Genomic DNA, 16,600 nt, shown 5'->3' on the forward strand with positions numbered 1-16,600 from the left:
AATATTTACCATAAAATAAGCTTAGTATAATTTTTATTATTTTGAAGGAATATTATATCCGTTGAACTATATTCGAAAAGTTTCAAAATAAGCCAAATAAAACACCACCTTTATATTTATTTATTTATTTATTTATATCATTTAAAATATTAATTCTTATTGCTCATATATCTTGGTCAAAATTTTTTCCAGGTTTTTGAATTCATTTTGAAGAAACTTACCTTCCGTGAATTGTCATCCCGATAGATTCAAGTCGAACCTCGAAGTGATTTTTTGTTTTAATCATAGAAATTAGGAAAAATCGATCGAAATGATATGATATACAATGTTCGTGAAATGATTTGAATTTTTCAATTAAAAGTTGCTTACAAACATTAATATAAGAATATTATAGAATATTATCGTAACTCGAGCTGATAAAAGCAATGCATAAAATAAAGTTGTTTATTTATATAATATTTCGAAATCATCTCAGTTTCTCATATCTGTATCTTTACGCCCCAATCCTGTTTAATTATATCCGCTCCCTTCTCCGCGATCATCATAGTCGGCGCATTGGTATTCCCGCTCGTCACTTCCGGCATGATCGACGCATCGATCACTCGCAAATTTTGGACACCGTGCACTTTCAACCTCGAATCCACAACGGCTCTGGAATCGTTAGCCGGTCCCATCATGGCCGTCCCACACGGATGAAACAACGTGGTGGACAAGTGTTCCAGGTTGCATTCCCAATATTCATCGGTACCTGGCTCCGTGTGTTGACATCCGGAAATGTTGGGATAATATAACGTCATGTTGTACTTCTTCAGAATGTCGGTGTTCAAGAAAGCCTTAACGATATTCACGGATTTCAACAAATTATTGAAATCTTCCTTCTCGGCGAAATAATTCGCGTAGATCTTGACAGGATCGGCCGGATTGGTGTTACGCAACTCGACAAAACCTCGGCTCAAAGGTCTTATCAATACGGGACAAATAGAGATCAAGCTCATCTTTTTTACAGCTTGTTGCATTTCTTGAATAATGTCATCATTCATATTGTATCCTTGTAATAAAGATAACAAATTGTTGGTGTAACGTTGATAAGGTACGAACATAAATTGAACATTCGGATATTTCGAGTGGGGATCGTTCACGTCCACGAAACCGTTCAGATCGAGTGGAAGAACGCGTAACGGGCCGGCATTGAATTCCAAATAATCATAAATATCATCTAACTGACTCTTCTCGCTAGGAGGGGACGTCACCGATTCATTATTGTAGGCCAAGTATATTCCTAACCATATCGCGTGATCTTGAAGATTCTTCCCGACAGGCAGATCGACGAGAGTGGGTATTCCCATTTTTTTCAAATGGTTCTTCGGCCCTATTCCCGAGAGCATCAATACCTGAGGACTGGCTATACTCCCCGCCGACAGAATCACTTCCTTCGTCGCTCTCACTTGCACCGATTGATTGTTGTCCAAAGTGATTCGTACACCGACCGCCCGTTTCCTCTCGAACAGAATCTTGTCCACTCTGCTCGACGTCATCACGTACAAGTTCTTCCTGTCTTTGACGGGGGAGAGGAAAGCTTTCGCACAATTTTCCCGTTGCCCGTTGTCCAGGGTGCCCATCGCTCTTCCAAACCCGATAAACCGATCACCGTTCAATGGCTCGAGAACATCGTATCCCGCCTCGTGCGCGGCTTCCAAGATTATGTCCTCTGCGTCTGTCGCAGTGTAATTGTAGTGTCTGATTCTCATAGGACCGTCTGTCCCGCAATAATCGGTCCCGTATTTGGCTATGAATTCGGGTGCACAGCTCAACGATTTTCTAAAGTACGGGAGTACTTGTTCGTAATTCCATCCGGGATTTCCTATATTTTCCCAAGTGTCGTAGTCCCTTTTGTTGCCAAATATGTGCAGCATAGCGTTGATGACGGAACTTCCACCAAGGGCTTTACCCTTCGACCATCTGCATCGTTTGTCGACTTGGCTCAAACAGGCTTCCTTTTGATATTCGATCTTTATACAGAAATGATTAAAATTAAATAAAGAAGAGAATATAAAGGAAACGTTTGCGTTTTGAGAAATTAATAATTGATATTTTATTTATTCCCTTCGATTTTGTCGATTTTAGAAGCCTGTATTATAATGATAGAATTCTAAAATAATTTTTTACTATACTTACGTCGAAAAAAATATTACTACGTACTAAAACTTGCGATACAATAAATTATATCTCCTTTTTGATCGTGAAATGTTCGTACCAGAAATTTTTTTATACAATAAATAATTTACATGACTTATTCTGTACAAATATATTGTAATTTATAGACTTCTGTCAAATTATTGAAATTAATTATTGAAATAAAATTCGTATATTTTTTTCAGATAGTAAGAGAACATACACGATTCTTTTTCTCTCTTCTGTCTCTTCTATTTTAAATTACCAAAATTAGTTTATTTAGTTTTACCTTGTAAGCATAATCCTGTGGGAAGCCCAAATTGCTGGTGAATAAAGCAGGCACTGCAGTTTCGGGTAAAGGGTATCCTCCTCGTTCGATTAACAGAACGTTCCAATTCTTCACTTCCGTTAATCTGCGAGCCAAAATAGATCCCGCGGTTCCACCACCGATGATCACAAAATCGAATTCCTTGTTCGATCTTAAAACGTCATTTACGCGATCTCTGGGATATTCATCCGGGTTGTTCAGTTTACAACGGGACGCTATTAACGTTTGAATCAAGAAAGTAAATATGGAGGCTGGTGACGATTGCTGTGCGATCACCGACGAACAAGTTCTGCTCATACACGATTCCATGGTTTCCTGTATCAATAAAGAATATAATATTAGAATAGATATATATATATATATATATATATATACTCAATTAATGTTTTTCTTTATGAAAAAAATATTTAAAAATTATTTTAACTCTCATCAGATATAATCTTATTTAAAAAAAAAAAAAAAAAAAAAAAGTTTTCAAAATGCAAGGTCAATGTGTATTATTATTGAGATAATTATCGATTATAATAGAGACAATTATTGAGATAATATGTTAATTCATGTAATAACGCTATAAATATTTGTAGCAAGTAACAAGTAACGATATGAAAAATATTTAGATATTATTTTATCTATCGATAAAATAAAATGCATTTCTATGTAAAACGAAATTACAGTAGATTTAAAAAAATAGATATTTTTCTAGTGTATATGATTACGCGATGAGATATTTAAAATGTACAGCTAATTGATAATATAATTTCTTATTATTATAGCATTTAGATATATTTATGATAATTTCAAGTTATTTATAGTTTATAAAAGTTAGATTTGACATCCAATATAATGAAATAATGGTTTGAAATTGTTAATGAAAAAATTAGTGAAAAAAATTAGCTTAACTCGAATAGATTTGATTTTAAAGAAAATGAAATATCGAATAATATTGCCTCATTTTGATTTTATGTCTATAAAGTTATTTATAAATATATTTATTTCGTTTCATTTTTTAATTTTATTTATTATAAAACTAATCACTTGTAATGTGTGAAAATTTTTGTTATGTAAATATTTTTATGTCCTAATTAAAATTCATAAAGATTTTGTGACAAAGACACACATTATCAAATATATTATTTTGTTTTGTCATTCAATGTTTTTTATGCGATATATCATACTTAACCGATATATCATATTTTATAAATTATCTGTAAAAATACTTTTTTTTCACGTTATTCTGATACAAGTTTATAAAATCTTAAATTATTTTTAATTTCAACCGAATATTGTGTATACTTTTTTTTTCCTCTCTGTTCAAATTATAGAAACCACTTGTTGTACGATTTTGAATGAAATTCAATTTTAAAAATTAATTGTAAATTACTTCGAAGATAGAAATCTTTTTTCTTATACGAATCACGAGAAAAATTGATCAAATATTTTTAATATAATTTTAATTTGCGATGAGACAATGACCTGAAATTTTTGGAAATTTAAAAAAGAATAAAGAGAAAAATATAATTATTTTTTTACTAAATTATCTTGTCATGATTCATATATAAAAATTTAAATGTTAATTGAATATTAAGTTAATAATTGAAGAAATTTTAATAATTAAATACAAATAAATTTAAATCAAGTAAAGAAATAACGATATTTCGCCAGTACCTCATATCTATTTCCCTATTAAAAATTTCTGATTTCTACTTTTACGAGAATAAAATTGAGAATAAAATAAATCTTATGTTTCACCATCATTATTATAAATCTTATTTGCAACTTTTTGGCAAATGATTGCAACAAAATCGATTTCACGTAATTTTTTTTTAATTTCCTTTCGATTGTTATAAAAAAAAACTCGTGGATACCAGTATCTGTTCGATTTTGACGAATAAAAATAAATTCTGAATTACTACTTACTTCATGTAATCGTTGTACGGAAAGATTCTAAATGTTCGATTTTGTGGAACAACTGTAGAAATAACGTAATAAGAAATAACCTAACTCGTAGAACTCGTAAAGACAGCAGAAATAAATTGGTCAAATTGTTGCAACTACACTCAGGATAATAGTCATACGCAACGTGACACATACGGTTATATATATAACGCCTTCGAAAAAATTGATTTATTGAACGTGTACAAATGTAATAATACATATTACATATCGGAGTTAGATAAATTGAAGGATAACGAAAATTCGACTATTTCACTTTTAAATTATTAACAATAACTTTTTTTTTTTAAAATTGCAGTGGAACAATCGAAAATTTACAAAGATCATCATATAACGCGAAATATTTCGCGTCACTCTTCGAATCATTTTTATTCCTCCGATCATTTTACAAATTCATAGATGTATTAAGACGTTAAATTACGATCCACATCCGTGACTTGGACTTTAAACGGTGCAAATATAAATTAATTGAAAGTAAATGAGCCTACTATACAACATGGTACAAATTCGAATATACGACAAATTTTCCTTCGCTTGGATGTACGGGGTGTATAAAGAAAAAAACAATAAGTAATCATCGTTCTACGTTCCCTGTGGATCGATGGATTATTTTATTAAAATCAGATCCTTCTTCAAACTTCTTTTATTTCACGGAATCACGGCCTTACTTCTCTTCTACACCCTGTACAATGTTGCTACGAAATAAAAGGATCAAGCTACGACACGCGAATTTGTGTAATTTAAAAAGTTCACTCGATATTGGAGCGAGACAGGTGCGTTTCTGTGTTCTCACGTAATCGTTTCTGTTTTGCATCGGTGCGATTCACAGAATTTTATTATTCCCGGACACTTTTACTCCTCCTTGCAAAAGCTTCCACTCGCGTGAAAACTTGCTCGAGGAATTGGAATTTCCCTGCGAGAGGGGAAAAAAAAAGAAGAAGAAGAGAACTTATACGTGCTCGTACGTGCATTTTCCTATTTCCCAGCATTTTCAACATATATCTCGATACTTCTCTCGGAATTTCGCAGGAGAAAGACGAAAAGGAGAAAAAATTCACAGAGCTTGTTACGTAATAATAAAAAAGGAAGAGCGAACGAGCGAGAGAGAGAGAAAAAGAAAGGAGCAAAGAGATTGAAACCTTCATCCCGGCTAATTGCCCGAACGCCACCCAACGCGCAAGTGTCATTTATCGCGTCTCGGTTCACCTTCCTCACGAGGAGGAGGGTTCGAGCGAGGAGAAGATTGAATCGGGGGCATAATCGCGACTCGATCGGGCCGCGAGCGTAAATCACGGCCACCTCGTTTTCGGTGTACACGATCGCCACTATCGTCCGGTGGGGGATGGTGGTTGCACGGTTGATGTCCCTTAATTAATTCGATTTTACGACGCTAGTTCGTTCGTAATGCGTATCGTTATGCAAATGGGAAGCAAAGCGGACGATGATGCGCGCACGGCCGGTTCCCTCCTCGCCACCGAGGACCCACTCCTTCGAGGAGGAGAAGGAGGAGGACGTGGCCGGAGGGACTTTGCATTCCATGTAAATCGAAGGCAGCGAAAAACACATAAAATTACGTAATTGGTAATCATTACCTTGATGTTTATAAATGCAGGGGATTCGTGAAATTATACACGGGCCGGTGTATAAAGGTTCCGGGCGTAGCGGTTAAACTTGCCAATCACTTTAATTAGATGTCACGCGCACGTAAAAATCGCTCGCTCTCGTAATTACGGTCCTCTCCGCCGATTCTTATCGACGCGTACATTTTTCATCGACTACTCGGGGCCAGAGCTCTTCCTCCTCTTTTCTCGCTTCTCCCCTCCCTCCTCGTTAATTTGTCACTAAATTTTTTTCTTTTTTCTTCCTCTCTTTCTCCCTTTCTTTTTAATCTATGCTCCACGATATCGACGAAATCGATACGATTTTGTATCGTTGCATGGAATTTTATTAACTTATTCTTATTTATTTCATTCATCGAATTAATAGCGCGCATTGTACGTCGAGAAGAATCATCTTCTTTTCTTTTCTTTTCTTTTCTTTTCTTGTTTTTTTTCGATGATATATATATATGTTTATATATATCTTTTCGAGTTATGTTTATCGATTCGTTACGTTCATTCTGTTATAATTACACGTGATGTTTACGGCAACGATTCGTAGCCATAAGAGATAGAACGAATTGGAATTGTTTTTAACCTATTTTTGATTATAATATATAGTAGAATAATAACAGTGAAAAATTATGATGGGTAGTAATAAAAATTTATTATTAGAGATAAGTAAAAAAAAAAAAAAAAAAGAAAGAAAGAAACTACTCTATGAATAATTTATTCATTGTTATTATAATTTGAAAAAGATCAAATGATATAAATACTCGTAAACACTTATGTAACGAACAATTATTCGTATATGAATAACTTACACTTGCATACGTAACGTAATTTATATATAGTTAATTATACGTGTTCGGATAAAAATAAAATATAACTATAAAATAAGTCTATTTTTTGAAAAAAAGAAATATTATAACAATAAACATAAAACGTAATATATAAACATAAAAGATAATTTTTCTTCTATTATCTTATTTTTATTCACGAGGATATATTTAAACAATTATTCATATATCAACTTTTTAAAATTATACCGAACAATCTTATTAAATTTTTCCTCGAGAAGATTGATCGCGACTTTCTTCATCGAGAAATGAATCGATCGAACATTTTTCAATGGCTGCACAATTATTCTCAACATCGAGAAACATTCTAAATTAATCATCCTTCTTATCATCGAAGAAATATGAAACTTGCTCTTACACCTTTCTCGAGAACACGAATCCATTAAGAGTTCCACAAATCCCGATCGAAATCGCGTAGATTCCCGCGGATAATCTGTTTCCTTCCCACGAATTAACAAATCAACCCTTCCTCCTCTTCAGGCTTCGAGGTGGAGGCAGATAAGAGGCCTGCGAGATCGCGTAGAGAGCGGAAAAACGGGGCCCGAGCTATTCGAATAAATAAAACACGAGCCTCGTGCATCAATTCGACGTTGGTCGAGGCGAATCCGTGAAACGGCGAGAACCTGAAAAACCAGAATGGCGGAGAGCCGGACGAATATTCCGGGCCCCATTAATTGAACGTTCCTCCGCTCCCCCTCCGCCGTTCCTGGAACGGTTCGCTCGTTAATTTGCGCGAGATAAACACCTGGGGAGGAGGATCCCCACGTGGAAGCGTGGTGCACAACGGTGGACACGTTGCTCACGTCCGGGGGGAAGAATGGGGTGCGTTAATGATAGGGGATTCTACGTTGCAACTGGTAGAAGAATTGATCGCATTGTAGCCTTCTTGGATCCCATTCATTTTCTTCCATCGTTTCTCGCTGGAACATGTTAGCAGTGGATATTTCACTACAGCCACGTTATAGTTGAGTCTTGTTGAAGTCTTGTGCCTTCGTGGCTTGAATTTTATTTATCTATTCCAAGTTTAGGAAAATTTTATACTCGAAGCGTGACTTCGTTAAGGATTAAGAAAATACAACGGATTATTCACGATGACCGTTTAATTGTAATTGTTGGAAATGGAAGATTATAGATTTTTCTATATTTCTTTCATTCCATTCTCGTCCATCCTTGTATCGAATTCCTTAAAAAAAATGAAACGCGAAAAAATACCCGATTTGAATATAAGGCTGGTGGTAAAAGGCATGAGACGTAAACGAAAATCGAAAATTGTGGGCAAAAAATTTAACTGACGTTTATCTGCCTTAAAAACGAATTTATATATTATACACGGGTATAAAAATTCCGATCGCGCAATATATTGACTGCAAGAATGAAAGTCACCGCACAGCAGCATCGGGCAGAGAGTGGCCTCTCCGCTTGCACGTGCAAGCGATTCTTGTTTACTTTGTAAACTCGTTGTGCATCGAGAAGCATCCCGTGTTTCGCGCTCCCGGCCGTATCGATCGCTCGATCCGTTCCGTGGAATCGATTGTTCGCGAGTTTTCTTGCCGGTTACGAGGAAAGAGCGGAACAGCAGGAGGTATCCGAGGCACGGGATGTGTTTTTCATCGGCTTTCCAATTGGCTTGGCTTGGTTCGAGGAAATTGGAAAACGTTGTTTGGAAACGTGGTAACAATTGGAAATGGGTCAGGGAATCGAATTCTTCTCCGTCCAATAAAAAGGATAACGCGATAACGCGCCAACTTTTTGATTTACAATTATTTCACGAGTATTCTTCTTATTTGGAATAGTTTGTTTAACAATCCTTTCTTTCTAAATCTTATCTTGATTATTTTTCAAAAAAATTTAGCACACTGAGGATTTAACGATATGTATCTTTGATTATATCACATTTTTTTTTTTCTCCCTTTCACGCGAGATAAAAAAGATTCTGCGAAAATTTCCATATCTTTCTTATTTCGATATGACAGGATTAATTTAATTTCTCTTGTTGACACGCGATAACAAACGTAATTCCTTTCCTAATAATCTCTAAAATTTTAAAACGAGGCAATATTGAAATTAATTTTAACAAATACCGGTATAAAAATATCCCTCCGCCTTCCATTTATAAAGATCATTAAATAAATCTTCACGCTTCTTTCCTCCTTTCCTAAAGGGAACGATTTCGCCCAAAGGCGAGATTAAATCCGGAACGGCGAAACATTACTTTTTATTATGATCCACGCGAGAAGGATGGACGGATAAATTTGTCGATTGGAAAAGTTGGACGAGGAGAGAGAGGTCCAAATGATCGCTCGTTCCTTCGATTATTTTCATTGCAACTGACTGTTACATCATCTTTCGTTTCGATATCGGGAATTTTACTCGATCGAATCGATCCCAAACGATTACGAAGATTGGAAGAATTATCAAGCTTTGAAGATGACTGCTAAATCTAAGATTCGATTTAATTTTTTTAGCCCAAAAATTCGTTGGATTCGGAGATCATTTTTTCCAAAGAAAATAAATCGAAACAATTTCACGAAATCTTTGGATCGATCTTCTTATAAATAATAAATTAAACATGATAATTTTGTTAGATAGACACAAGATCGAGATAAATATCGAGAGATAGAGTTCGGATAATATTTCGAGGAGATCTCGTAATCGACGAAAATCGACGTGGTCATCATCCAGCGTGGGTGGCGGCCACTGGACCTCTCCAAATAAACGATACTCGCGCCTATGGCGAATCCTGGCGCAATTATTTTTTCAAACGATCCGCGAAAAGGAACGCGTAACATAGCCTGGCAAATGTTAAAACGTGTTACGTCCTATTACGTCATCCCCTTGTCTCTCGCGACCGATTGTTTTTCCAACGAGCCAGCCACCTTGCCGCGATTTATGGATACGCGATGGGGATCGATCGACATCTATTTCCTGTCTCTCAAATCGACTATTTTTCCCTGCGTGGGTAGGATATAGACATATCGTTGTTCCACTTGAAAAAAAAAGGAGTGCCCTGATAAAAAGTATGGAATATATTTTTTTTTTGTTTGGAAACATTAAAATGTACTTTGGAAGAGACACGATTTTCTCGTCTCGTGGATGATAGACTTAAAATCGATATTTTTGTATCAAACAAGATATATATATATATATATATTACGCAAAAGGATTTAAAAAAAGAAAAATAAAAGTGAGAGATGAGAATCTCTTCACCTTTATTCTTCGAATCATTTTAAAATTGAAAAAAATATCGAATAAATGGAGCGGATCGGGAAACGGATTAACGCGTTACCTCGAGACGAAAAAATTCAATCGTGCGACGAATTGGAGAAAGCAAGTTCAATTTTTGAGATCCGCTTCAAGAAATCCGGCATCTTTTATTAAAAGGAGGAATGCTGTCCGGAGCGCACACTTTATTTGCCGGTTCAGCCTTGTGTAGTGGTGGACGGTGGTTGGAGACAGGTTGTCTGGAAAATCGTCGAGCAAAAATAGAGAAAAATTATTTCGATCCACGGGCCGGGAACGAAAACGGGAAAAATGAAGTCGGATGAAGTTGTTCTCGAAGTCGTGGTTGCATCTGGACGGGGGAACGCCGCTTATTAAGGCGTCGCGACTTGTATCGCGGCGATGCCTTAACGAGCATGCTGAAATCGTCGATATTTAACGCCCGGCAACGCGTCGATCGAACACGTTAACACGCGGGGAAGGGATCTTATCTTTTGGAGCTAAGATCTCTCCGATTTCTTGGCTCGTTGATTAAACCGACATCGGAATTAATGTAGCCTCGTTGTCGCTCTCCAGCCTCCGCGTATATATATACATATACATATACATATACGAACAGATCGTAGATAAACGCCATCCTCCAAATGCGTGTTCTCCTTCGTCTTCTCCTTCCATTCGCGTTTTTCTATATATATAATTCTACTTTTTTCTTAAACATAACTCTTACTATTTTTCATTAAATTCCATATGATAATCTTTTCGAAAAATTTCGCTCTCCAAATATTCTTGCACTTCTCCGAGGAACCCATTTTCTCTTCTTTTAACACCGATCGAAAATTATGTATTTAAAAAAGGGGGAAAGAGAAAAAAGAAAACTTAAACTTCGCTTCGAGTCCGCGGAGTGCATAAATCGTTGGCATCGGTGTGTCCCTCTCGAATCGCCCGAGGCGCGGCTGTTGCAATAAAGCGCGAGGGGTTATATTTTAATCTTTGACGCCTCCTTTTTAAATTATTATCATATATCCGGCAATTAAAAATTCCTCCATCGTGTCGCTCCTTCCTCGTCGATCGCGAGAGTCGAGGACGCGATCGCCCTACGTCTTTATGCATATTCAAATCTCGCCTCCTCTCTCTCTTTCCATCCTCTCCACGTCGGAGATTCTTTTTTTTTTTAATTTCCTTCGCCGTGCCTTCCTTCGTGGAAGATCCGGATCCTCTTACGTGGTGGCGAGCTTGCGAAATCGAAAATCACCCGCCCGGTTCCCTGTCGCCTCGGCCTTCTTCACTTTGTACCTGGGTGTGCGTCGAGAAGAAGAGGAGGGAGGGGGGATGCTCTCCTCCCTTTTAATAACTATACTTTGCGATTCGTTAAGCTGGTTCGTTACAGTTGCCCGTTTAAAAGAGCGATTGGGGGACGAGGATGGCGCTAGCGTGGGCGCGCCGAGGTGCGACGAGGACGAAGAGGCGAACAGAGAGAGAGAGAGAAAAAAAGATCGGCGTTTTAAGATCGGCGCGGAAGCTAGTTATCTCTTGGAACGAAATATTTTTCTCCCGTGTTTCGCTCGTTGCGGGAAGCGATCGGCCACGCTCTCCCCGCGATTCATCCGTTCGTCCGGCGGAACGATCGATGGATCGGCAATTTCGAAGCTCCCAATCATCCGAGAGATCGGCCGACTTGCTTCTCTCTCTTTCTCTGTCTTCTCGATGGATCAGCTGTTACGAGCGACGAAGACGATTTACGATCATCATATTTCCAGTTAATTACAGCGATTCATTACGGGGAGGGGAGGAGGACGCGCGTGTGTATGTGTACGTGTACGATGTACAATGTTGGAATTTATTTAGAGTCTTTAAAATCTGGAAATATCCCGAAATATAAAACTTTCTAAATGAAATAAAATTACACCTTTAATAAAATCTTAATGATTATAAATAATAAACATTAATAAATTTGGAATATCTTTGGAATCTTTTCCATGTATCATATGTCTAGAATAGAGAAACATACATAGAATATCACATTTAAATTAACGAAAAAAAGAAAAAAAAAAGCCTCGACATTCTTTGCATACCAACTTTCAACAAGATCATATTTAACACCCAACAAATCTTTTTCTCTCTGTCCTCTCCTCTCCCTAAATTAACGATCACGTCTGAATCGAGAGGAGACACTCCTCTTCAACAAAATTTATATACGCACGCACGCGCACACACACACACACACATTTATCCCCCAGTGTAGATCGTGGCCCCCTCATTGGTCCATTCTCTCGCGGTAGATATCGGCATCGGCGTGCCGGTTTCCACGGGTGTCCAGTATACTTCTTTCTCGCGCACAATAAGATATTTATCGTCCGCGTGGATGGAAGTCCGAGGCCGTGGCCCGAGCCCCCCGAAGTCACCATTGTATCTACCGGGAGTGATGTATGGCCGTGGAATTGGTAGGAATTGAAACTTGTTACCGCCGTGGAGAGGAGATACCGGCGAGATTTAAGCCCTGTCCCTGTGCCGCCGCCGTCCAGATAACAGCCCCCTTTTGCGAGCCCGCAATTGCTTCCAGGAGCCGATTCCTCCGTCGATCCTTCCCCCTCCCCTCCCCCTCGCGAAAAATCCACCCCGAACACGGTTCCGTGTTTGCCATCATTTACTTTTTTTTTTTTTCTTTTTTTTTTTTGAGGACAATTTTGATCGATTTCCAATTCGGGACCGATGATTAAGGTTTGAGGTGCGTATTTGGGTAATGGTTCTTTTGTAACGTAGTTTGGATACGATCTGTCTGTGAATGGGAAATGAGAAATTGTTTTCTCAAAATGAAAATAAATAAATAAATAGATAAAAAGAGCGACACGATTCGATAATCCAATGATTTAATATCTCTTTTATGTTTCAGGTAAGAAAGAAAGCTTTTTTCTCGAAGCGTGTCAACCTTTCACGAGGGTAAATATTCTTCCAAATTTTGTATAACAAAATATAATAAGACCGGTGCAATTTTTTAATCAATTGAAAGAATAACATTTTCGCTAAACCGGATATCACGGATATCCTCCTCCTCCCCTTTTCAGAGGAGCCAATACCGAAATCTCGCCATCGAATCCGGGGTAGATGATTCGATAGCTTCGTTCCAGACAAAATTTAGAGACCACGTCCTTTTGAACCATCGCATCCCCTGTGCAAAAACGCGTATCCGGAAGTGGCCGAGATTATCGAGGCGGGATCTTCGGGGGGACGAGCTCGACGGTAAACGATAGATCGGGAGGGGGGGGGCAAACTAAAGGCCGATAAGGGAAACGTGACCGGTTGACAGAGATAATTGCTACGTAAGCCGGTTGATTCCTATCCAAAATCGTTTCTCTCCTCGCCGCGGAAATAAAATCCCGATTGTGGATCCCCGCGCTCGATCGGAATAGGGGGCGGAAAGGGGTGGGAGGTACCCTGACAATTTATTAAGACGATCATCGCCGATAAGGTCCGGGGCCCCCGGTATTCAATGGGAGTCCGCAGATCCTGCTCGATTTTCTTTTTCATCCGCTTCGATTCCAAGGATTCGATAACGATCCCTCCCTCCTTCTTCGTTTGCCTCTCGTCCCCTCCTCCTCGAGTGGCATTTAAGGTCGAATCGAAGGAAATTTGTTCGACCGGTCGCAGTTATAGCATCTCTCGAAAACGGGCGAGAGAAGACTCTCTTCTCGATCTTCTCGGTTTCTTTTTTTTTTTTTTTATTTCCTCTCCCTCTCTTCTTCCCCTTCGATGTTTTCGATGTTTTCGAGGACCGCTGGTTTCGCCGGCGCTGCGGATAAAGATGGCCGCCCAGTTATCGCGAATCCGGATCACGAAAGGGGGGAAATTAAGATCGTAATTCGTCGCGCGTTTTGTCGCGGGTAATGGGTTAATCTCATTGACAGCACGTCGAAGTTTCGCTCGTTTGTCAACGAGATGGAAGATATTCGATCGTTGCTTCCGTTCATTTTATTCTTTTTATTATTTTTTTTTTTTACGCAAACGAAGCGCGATTAAAAAGCACTTTATGTATAAGATAAGATAATTTCTAGATAAAGATGGAAAAATAACATTTTTAAAAATATCATTGGAGATATAATTTTTTACCTTTTTTTTTTCTTTTTGTACGTGCCAATGAGTCTTATCTATAGCGATAATTGTTACATCGTTATTATTCGTGTTAAATAATCGTTACTTTGCAAGTGTGATTTGCACTTTTTTTCTCTCTCCCCCGCCCCCCTCCCTTTTCTTTAAATAAACGTATTTGTTAATTGTATTGCACTCGTAGAAAAAAAAAAAATAAACGTTCCGCGTGTTGAATTTCATTCGAGCTCGTTACGAAACAACTCATACATTTGCTAATTTATATAATAAATTATACGAATCTTTCTCATCGGTGTGAAACTCTAATAAACGATAAAAAAATCTCCTCGTAAAAATTATTACGTTTCTAATCCCGGTTTCGAGAATAATATAATAATGTAAACGTATGTAATATCTTTCCTTCACGTTCTTGTTTAGTTATAATGTGTCAATAAATTGAATTATCTCTTGTGTCATTTTTTTTTCTTTTACTTTTCCTTCTTCTTCTTCTTTTTTTTTTTTTTTTTTTTTTGTGAGAAGAGAAATTTTACCCAGCGATAATCAAGCATGCTTTAAACCTTTAAATTTAATTAAAAGGAATTATATATACTAGTTTGTCGAAATTTATATTTCTCCTGTATATGGTCAATATATTTGCGATAATATATTTGCGTGTGACTCAAGTAAGAAAAATCGTTAAAATCGTTACGCAAGAGAAATTGTTATGCAAGTTCCTTTAAGAAAAAGAAAAAATGTATTCTCGTGCGAAATTTCCTTTCTTCTTAAAATATAATGTATGGATTTTCTCGATAACAAACTGCTTTTGTTTTATGCATAATATTTATAAAAATATATATATATACATATATCATTCCAATATTGGAATACAGCTAGCTTCTATAATTTCATAAGTAATTTTTTTTCAAACCGTGATGTAACCAAGTCTTAATTTTATCAGCTTCTGATTATGATAGCGGAAGAATCAACGTTTCTTCTTTCTACTTTTTATAAATCAAACCGCTTTCATATTTTCAATAAATATGCTTGCTCACTTTTTATCGTTGATTTATATAGTTGAACAAAGGCATAAATTCTATCATAAAAATGTACATCAAATCTCAATGAAACGAATTTCAAGGAAAATTTTCGAAATACGCGTTATCAAAATTCCTGTTATATTTAACAAACAAAATAGAAGAAATTCCAGGAAATGTAATTATTTTTTTCAATCATTTCGCAGAAAAGGAAATTCTTAAATCCTCTTTCGTTTCGTTGGCCATAAATTAATCACTTCGTATCATCCTCGCAAAAACAAAACAAAAAAAGAAACCAATCTTTTCCTCAATATCATTCAGATTTCCAAAACATCCATCGATGAACCGTTCCGAATCTTAACACACATCGATTTCCACAATCTTTCATGCTTCAATCTCAATCGTTTTCTAAACTCGAAAATTTGCAGTTTCAATCAATCGATCTATCCTTCACTTACCCATCCATCCGAATAATCAACGCGCCTTCCACGAATCCACGAATCAGCCGAGGATTGAAAACGCGATGCGATGCGTTCTGCCGCGTAGGCAGCAGGCGTGGGTTCGTCCTGGCGCCCGAAGAGACACATCCTCCCCTCCCCCCCCCCTCTTCTTGGTTAGCGGTGGCGATTCATCCGTGGCCTTCGAGGCGGTCCGGTTAATTAGTAATAATTAGTAATTATCCGGCGTCGGTGATCGGCGAGGGCAATTATCGCCTCTCGCCTACCGAACTAATCGGTCGTGCTCTCTCGCCGCCGCCGCCCTTTGCTCACCACCACAGCGACTGACTAATTAATTAGACGACCCCCCTCGCCTCGCGCCGGCAATTAGCGGGCCGCGATTAGTCATCGTGGCGATCAATTTGTCACGGAGGAGGGCCGACCGGCCGGCCGGGGAGGCCGTTTTTTAATCGGCCTCTGCTACCGTTTCCGAGGCGCCCGTGTTCGCGCAATTTGGAAAAGGTGGCTCGGTTGTGTTCCTCTTAACGAGGTATGCGCGTCCTTTTTTTTCTCGAATGATGAATTTTGGGGGAAGGGCGCTTTCGGATCGGACCAGACGTGGACGGAATTTATTTTTGGAAATGGAATACTTTTCATCAGAATTCTTCGTAATTTTTTCACGAGAGATAGTCGTCGTCGTCGTGAAAATTTGTAAAAATGATCTTGCAAATTCAGGAGCTTCTCGAAGAGGAGAAACGATCATCCAATTTCGTATATTACACATTTTACACTGAACGCTGTATCCCACAAGTGTTTCAATTATAAGCAAAATAGTACGTGTTATATCGTTCCAATATTTATTATATCCTCGCGCAACTTGCGAGTTCAGAAACAAATGTTCCCTCGCTTTTTCATCGCG

At 37.7% G+C, this 16,600-nt stretch overlaps 2 protein-coding genes across 8 annotated transcripts in view; one reads left to right on the plus strand and one right to left on the minus strand.

Moving 5' to 3' along the window:
- The window catches only part of LOC408602 (MKL/myocardin-like protein 2), a 285,759-nt gene that overhangs the window by 94,269 nt on the left and 174,890 nt on the right, over window positions 1-16,600 (plus strand). The gene's annotated exons all lie outside the window — the stretch shown is intronic.
- LOC410733 (glucose dehydrogenase [FAD, quinone]) overlaps window positions 110-16,600 on the minus strand; it is a 60,139-nt gene continuing 43,648 nt past the window's right edge. Inside the window, exons 1-3 of one of the 3 annotated variants that reach the window (XM_003251101.4) lie at window positions 6,046-6,241; window positions 2,462-2,815; window positions 110-2,009 (exon numbers count right to left, since the gene is read on the minus strand). In XM_003251101.4, the coding sequence (XP_003251149.1) occupies window positions 480-2,009; window positions 2,462-2,809 (1,878 nt within the window). In that variant the 5' untranslated portion in view covers window positions 2,810-2,815; window positions 6,046-6,241 and the 3' untranslated portion in view covers window positions 110-479. Of the gene's footprint in view, window positions 2,010-2,461; window positions 2,816-4,417; window positions 4,581-6,045; window positions 6,242-16,600 lie in introns of those variants that run through there. The other 2 variants (XM_394209.7, XM_003251100.4) reach the window with 2 other exon arrangements.

This window comes from Apis mellifera, linkage group LG1 (assembly GCF_003254395.2).
Source record: "Apis mellifera strain DH4 linkage group LG1, Amel_HAv3.1, whole genome shotgun sequence".
Classification (NCBI taxonomy): domain Eukaryota; kingdom Metazoa; phylum Arthropoda; class Insecta; order Hymenoptera; family Apidae; genus Apis; species Apis mellifera.